The 6685-nt window shown below is 55.3% G+C and overlaps 5 protein-coding genes across 5 annotated transcripts in view; 4 read left to right on the forward strand and 1 right to left on the reverse strand.

The window, feature by feature from the left end:
- Positions 1-1934, reverse strand: part of BP01DRAFT_376230 (5'-methylthioadenosine/S-adenosylhomocysteine nucleosidase family protein) — a gene marked incomplete at both ends in the record, with an annotated part of 2616 nt that extends 682 nt beyond the window's left edge. The window contains one exon of the mRNA XM_025576940.1: positions 181-1934. Within this exon, the coding sequence (XP_025428558.1) occupies positions 181-1934 (1754 nt within the window). The remainder of the gene's footprint in view (positions 1-180) is intronic.
- Positions 1935-2050: 116 nt separating this feature from the next.
- On the forward strand, positions 2051-2824 carry BP01DRAFT_359438 (uncharacterized protein). The gene has a single exon (XM_025575683.1). The coding sequence runs from the start codon at positions 2492-2494 to the stop codon at positions 2660-2662; it is 171 nt and encodes a 56-aa protein (XP_025428559.1). The 5' UTR covers positions 2051-2491; the 3' UTR covers positions 2663-2824.
- BP01DRAFT_134233 (uncharacterized protein) lies at positions 2747-3184 on the forward strand. Its single transcript, XM_025570501.1, has one exon. The coding sequence runs from the start codon at positions 2831-2833 to the stop codon at positions 3065-3067; it is 237 nt and encodes a 78-aa protein (XP_025428560.1). The 5' UTR covers positions 2747-2830; the 3' UTR covers positions 3068-3184.
- An 861-nt stretch (positions 3185-4045) lies between these two features.
- Positions 4046-6101, forward strand: BP01DRAFT_134243 (MFS transporter). Its single transcript, XM_025570502.1, has 4 exons — positions 4046-4450; positions 4543-5529; positions 5581-5712; positions 5759-6101. The coding sequence occupies exons 1-4, from the start codon at positions 4125-4127 to the stop codon at positions 5994-5996; spliced, it is 1683 nt and encodes a 560-aa protein (XP_025428561.1). The 5' UTR covers positions 4046-4124; the 3' UTR covers positions 5997-6101.
- Positions 6102-6447: 346 nt separating this feature from the next.
- BP01DRAFT_394232 (uncharacterized protein) lies at positions 6448-6668 on the forward strand (the record flags this gene model as incomplete). Its single annotated transcript, XM_025578309.1, has 2 exons — positions 6448-6537; positions 6598-6668. Coding segments are annotated over 2 exons (159 nt in total), but the record flags the coding sequence as incomplete, so codon positions are not given.
- Positions 6669-6685: the final 17 nt, after the last annotated feature.

Raw genomic sequence — 6685 nt, forward strand, 5'->3', positions numbered from 1 at the left:
GGAGGAGGAGGTGCAGAGGACGGAGGAGGAAGTGGAGGAGACTCTATTGTTATGACCGGCAGAAGGGGTGAAAGAGGAAAAGCAGGTCTCCTTGGTACCTCCAACTCCAGGGAACTCTGTACAGAATCGAGGGCTATTATTGGAGGTTGTCGTGGTGTTGAATCCTCCAAATCCAGAGACTCCGAGATGTGCTCGTGTCTAAGAGATGGCGATGGGGATCTTCTGCCCTGGTGGTGTGATTCAGTGTCATCAGGATGACCCCGATCGGAAGAGATAGAGGTGACCTGGCTACTTCGCGGAGAGACTGCCTCGGAAGACAAGGCCGGTGCATCAGCCTGAGATGCGGTATCTTCGCCGCTGGTCCTGCCTTCCGTCGAGGTTGTATCTTCAGCATCTTGAGGGTTGCCGTAGAGGCGATGCTTGAACTCTTCCAGGAGGTGCTTCAGCTGCCTCAAAGCTTGCTGGGAGACCTGATGGAGAGATTCGCCCGTGGCCTGAACAGCCTGATTTCCTGACTGGCCGAGAAGAAGAAAAACACGCAGTGTCGCCGATTTGGTCGACCACAGAGCGTTGCGAGTCGCCTTGGAGACCTCATTCGACCATCGTGTTTGCCTCTTGATTTTCCGTTTCAAGCTTCTCCATTCCTCGCGCTTGGCCTCACTATTGTCTGGTCTTTTGGCCTCCTGCTTGGCCTGACTACGCAGCTCCTTCATACATTTCGACAGCTCTCCCTGCAAAGCCCTCAACGCCTCCACGGAGTCCCGCATCTCTTGCTCAGCAACTGGATCGGGCCTCTCACTCAGATCGTTCAGCCAGGGGTCAATGCGAAGCTGTATCAAGCCGATTACGTCGAAAATCGTGTCGAGGTTGCGCACCGCGGTCTGAAATTCCGTCTCCGGCTCGGGCGCTAGGCGTTTTTGCGAGGAATAGAAATGCTCTATAGCGCCCCTGGCCCACCGCTCAATCTCGTATTGAGACACTTCCAATGGACACCGCTCCAGGTCTTGCGCTGGGATGTTCTTGAGAAGCTCTTTCGCGCACACCGCCGCCGACAAAGATGCATACGAGTGCCAGTCGTCGTTCTTGTGGCCATCCGAGTAGTCTGAGATCCCCCGGATGGTGAGACAGGAGATTGTCTCCATGATTCCGACGGCTTCCATCTCGTAGCATATAATACCCTGCTTCCCGGCATACTCATCACGCTCACTGGCTTTCTTCATGACCTGGTCCGCAGAGCCCACCACACCTTGATGCACCTGCACTAAGTTGCCGCGGCGGGGATTGCGCACGGAGAGGGAGCCCAAGGCCTGAGCTTCGGCTCTCAAGCAGTCACAGCAGCTGGAATGGATGTAGGTGGGCAGATAGAGGTTATCGGTCGCGGGTCGAGGAACGGTGTACGGCCTGACTTCTTGGATGGTCGCCTCGATGTTCAGGTCCTGCCTCAGCTTCAAACCCAATCGGGTCATTGCGCTTTGCAGGATTGGCGGTGGGGTCCCAGTTTTGCCGATGACTTCGAAGCCATGGTCTGTGTTCTTCCCATGTCGGTAGGGCACAACCTTGGTTCCAAGAACGACATCTCCCAAGCGCACATCCTGCCGAGAGGGCGAGCCACCGCCGATGCCCACGAGAAGCATGAATCGAATGGATGGGAAGGTGCTTCGCATATCGGAGGCGATTCGTGCGGCATGAACCTCCCCGTTGTTTCCAGCGGCCGGACAGTTCATGACCACTAAATGTCCGCCGATGTGTCCGATATCATAGCTGTTCCGGTCATTTCGGCCCCGGATGATCCCACTCGAATCAAACACCTCGTCGAACATCTTGGACGCCTCATAGTATTCGCTGGGGAGGATGCATATCCAGCCGATGAGGTAGTTGATTTGGGAGATGGTCGCCTCGTGCGTCGCGGCTATGCTTGCTTCGGATCTAGACATCGCAATGGCCAAACAGCAACCGGCAATGTACCAAAAGCATTGGCCGGGGTCTTTGAATGTAATGGGAGCAGAGTCTGTAAGGTGGAGCGGGGGGGGAGGGGGGGGGAAGAGGATCTCTGCGGGTTTTATAGTGGGAAATACTGCGCGTACATGACCAGCGAACAAAGACGAGTTAAGGCATAAGCACTACTGTTCGCACATTCCCCAAAACTGCTCATCGTCCGCGCCAAAAACAGGGATGGCAATTGTCTCAACTGCAGACTCGGGGGTGGTGCTGGGGAAAAAGCAAAAAGCAAGCAAAACAGGGGATATTCAGGCCTGGTTTCTGCCTTGTGGTGTGTGGGAGATTTTTGTGGCTATACCACCTTGAACGGCCAAGAGCTGAGGATGGTATAAGCAGCCACGGCCTGATTCCATGTCCTTTGGAGTCCTGAGTACTTTGGTGGTCTCGCTGCCCTGGTGCCTCACAGCCTCCTTGCCGACACACTGTTCCCTTTTCCCCTCTCGCTGCTGATGAATCCAGACCCCATTTTGTCGTGCACCCTTTTCAGTTCGAAATGAAAAAATCGTTTCATGCTGCAAATCACAGTGCACCGTATGTTCTCCACACACCAGACTCTGCAGTTGCAGTCAGTCCCAACGCAGTGTCCAGAACAACCGCCAGCGATACTTCGGCACCTGCCAAGGGTCGATTGATGGCTGGCCCACTGACCGAACACCGCCGGTGATAATTGCCAGACTTGTCGATTAGCGCGGTACAAGGCCGACCTTCGGAATCTGATGCGAAGCCCCCGGATTTGAACGTGGATGGCGCTGATAGGGTCAAAGGGCCACCACCACCTCGTCCTGAAGTACCGGAGACCGGTCGTCCGCAAGGCTGAGCGAAGGGTGTTTTTATGGTGCCCTGCAGGACTATGCCATTGGTGAGATTGCTTGCTGACTGCAGACTCGCAAGTCTCCGCGTAGTAGAGGTACCTTGGTCTATTTGCCTTTTCCAGATTAGACCATGCAAGTATCTGACGCTAATGCTGCTCCCGACATGGATTCTGCCCTGGGTTTGTCTTGGGGGATTCCGGGACTCGGCTCTTCTCCTCCCCTCTCTTGATGGTGGTCATCAGCTTTGTTACCAGTGACTCCCGGTGGCTCTTTTCCTGCTCGAGTGGCTCTGCAGGCAGGGATAAAGCGTAAAGCCGTTCGTGCAGTTGTGCTGGCAAATCAAAAGCCCCATGTTGTGTCATGCACCGGAGCCAGTGTCTCAGGTTCACCGATTCTTGCAGCCTGTGCTGGGATCATGGGAGCCTGGAAAGTAGCAGGCATCTGCAGTACGGACTCAGGCCTTCCGCTTAGTGAGCCATGATCAAGCAATCTAGTACATCTTAGCTGTTGACGCGGTGTATGAGGGGAGGAGTTGGAGGGGAATACTACCGTGGGTTATCAATGTAGTATGGATTGTCGGCCGGAACAATATGCATTAACCACCTGTTAGTTGGTATCTTGAGCTGATATTCGTTGATTGAAAGAATATAGCTGCCTACAGTATAGTTCGTGCTTTCTACTCAACTCCTGTTCCTGATAGCGATCTATGATCTGCCTCGGTTCAGTCCAGCAAGGGTTCGCTTGTCAGGCTGAATTTCACCCTAAAGACAGATAGATCTCCTTCCATCTGTGCCTGGATGAGTGACGCGTTAGATCCATTGGATCGAATCCACCCGCGGTAGATTGGAAGCTGTGTCGACATTACATGGTTCAACTATTGACAATATCCCGATGCTTGCGGTGAGTTCCCCCATGTCGGATGTGTATAGAGAGGTACAATAGCATATCACGCCTCTGCTGATCAAGTCCCATGTAAACACCCCCAGGGCAATCTCAGGATGTCACAAGTTAGATCAAGTAGTAGCCCTCGTCGAGAAGAAGAAGAAGAAGAAGAAGAAGAAGAAGAAGAAGAAGGAGAAAGAAGAAGCGGTTTCACCCTCAACTCCAAATGCTACACCCCCGGGGTTCAGATCCATGGCTCTATCCCGGCGATGATGACACCACCACTTTTCCCTCCTCTCCATCTCTTTCATCCCCCTTTCTCTTCCCCTCCCACTCACCCCCCCCAAAATAATACTTAATATATGAGCTAACCTAACATGCCCCCAGCAATCATCACTCGCTCAGACTCTCCTTCTCTTCCTACGTATCATCATGCCTTCTCCACAGTCCAGCGCCTCCTCCCTCTCCACCATCCCAACCGAGCATCCCAGCTTCGAGCCCGTCCGCAGCAGCAGCAGCGGCGGCCTCCGCCCAACGCAGAGCCATGTGGCCATCTCGCGCATCGAGTCCCTCCGACTGACCCATGAATCGACGGTTGGCTCGCGCGTGGGCAGCACCCGCACGCCGCGCGAACAATGGCTCCCCATGGGCGGGGGCAAGGAGTTTCCCCCCGATCTGCCCGATCCGGATCGATATGTGGTCGAGTTTCTCGACGAAAAGGACCCGATGCATCCGCATAATTGGTCGACAGCGACCAAGTAGGTCACTTTCAGGATATCTGGACCGACGCGACTACTTGATCATCTAAAATACGTTTATCCAGTGCTAATCGAATCACATCGCCCTATAGGATCCTCCTCTCTGCCATCCTCGCCTACGTGACCTTCGTCGCCTCGTTCGCGTCCGCCATCTTCTCGTCGACCATCATCTCGATCAGCGGCCAATTCCACATCAGCACCGAAGTGGCCACTCTGGGCGTGACCCTCTACGTCCTGGGTTTCGCGGCCGGCCCGACCCTGTGGGCACCGCTGTCCGAGCTCTACGGCCGTCGCTGGCCCATCACCGCCGGGATTTTCGGATACAGCGTCTTCACGATCGGCACGGCCACGGCCAAGGACGTGCAGACCATCATGCTCACCCGCTTCTTCGCGGGCCTGTTCGCCGCGAGCCCGCTGGCCATTGTGCCGGCCGCCTTCGCCGACATCTACAACAACCGTTCTCGGGGGGTGGCGATCGCCATGTTCGCCATGGCGGTCTTCGTCGGGCCCTTCGCCTCGCCCTTTACGGGCGGCTTTATTACCATGAGCTATCTGCGGTGGCGGTGGACCATGTACATTGCCAGTATCATGGGCTTTGCCGGGTTCACCCTTCTCCTGCTCTTCTACCGCGAGACGTACGCGCCCGCGCTCCTGCAGCACAAGGCCTCCATCGTACGCCGGCAGACGCGGAACTGGGGCATCCATGCCAAGCAGGATGAGGTGGAGATCGATCTGCGCGAGCTGATCACGGTCAACTTTAGCCGCCCGTTTCGGATGCTCTTTACCGAGCCGATCGTCTTTTTGGTCACTTTGTACATGTCCTTCATTTACGGATTGATGTATGCGCTACTGGCGGCGTACCCGGTGGTATTCCAGGAAATTCATGGGATGAATCTGGGGGTGGGCAGTTTGCCGTTCATCGGCTTGATCATTGGCGAATTTGCCGGAGGGGCGTACGTGTTAATGAGTCAGGGGAGCTACACGAAGAAGCTGATTGCCAACGGAGACGTGCCGGTGCCGGAGTGGAGGCTTCCGCCGGCCATTGTGGGGGGTGCGGCGTTTACAATCGGGTTGTTTTGGTAAGGCGTGGTCCCCAGGAACAAGCGATCGCATAGCTTAAAAGAGCTCAGGTACGGCTGGACGGGCTGGACTCAGTCTATCCACTGGATGGCCCCAACGGCATCGGGGGTGTTCACCGGGTTTGGAATCTACTGCATCTTCTTGCAGTGCTTCAACTACCTCATCGACTCTTATCTGCAATTGTGAGAGTCCTGGTCCGAGTGGGAGAGACAGCAGCTGACGAACTAGTGCGGCCTCGGTCTTCGCCGCCAACACGATCCTGCGGTCCGCGGTGGGCGCATGTTTCCCACTGTTCGCCAAACAGATGTTCGTCAACCTGGGGGTGCAATGGGCGGGGACTCTGCTGGGATGCTTGGCTGCGATCATGATTCCGATCCCCTTGGGATTCATCCTGTATGGGCCAGCGTTGCGACGCAAGAGCAAGTTTGCGCCCGCCCCCGTAGTCTTCCAGGAGAAAGCTTGTTGATAAGCACACGTGAAAAAGTTCCGTAATCGCAGTCTTCCGGTGGGCGCCAAGACTGGCCGCGGTTTTTCCGCCGGGTAGCGAAGTGAGGCTAACCGATAGCAATCAGGAGATATTTGTCGCATGGCCGCTGATTGCCTGAAGAGTCAGTGCCAAGTACGCCAGCCATGGACCAAGCAACCAGTCCAGTTGTAGCCAGTTCCTTTTGCCAAGATGCCAAGATGCCAAGATGATAAGCAGGAAATTTCCCATACGTTGTGTTTCCTGATCGCCTATAGTTGCTTTATCACTTGGCCTTTTTCTTTTTTTTTTTTTTTTTTCTCTCTTCCGGGGTTTCTGCCTGAGCTGCCACATAAGAACCCCTGGTTCCCCGGACGTGGGGGGTGCAACTGTCAGTCAGCGTTGTTAGTTGCCATTTCTCCAGTGCTGGTCTCGCAGCAGACTGTCTCGCATCATGAGTTTGCAGAACTGGGTGCATCAAACCAATCTCGCGGTGGCTCGCAGCCCCGTGGGGAGATGGTTCCGATTGGAAAACTCGGGCCATGTAAGTGGCACTCTGTGGATGCACAGCAGTGCATCGCGAGCGTGACTGATCCCTCCCTAGCCCAAGGAACGCAAGGGTAGTTTCTTCTTCACCGAGCTGCGCGCCGGTCTCGCCACCTTCTTCGCCATGGCGTACATCATCAGCGTGA

The sequence above is a fragment of the Aspergillus saccharolyticus genome (genome assembly GCF_003184585.1).
Source record: "Aspergillus saccharolyticus JOP 1030-1 unplaced genomic scaffold BP01scaffold_34, whole genome shotgun sequence".
NCBI classification, from domain to species: Eukaryota; Fungi; Ascomycota; class Eurotiomycetes; order Eurotiales; family Aspergillaceae; genus Aspergillus; species Aspergillus saccharolyticus.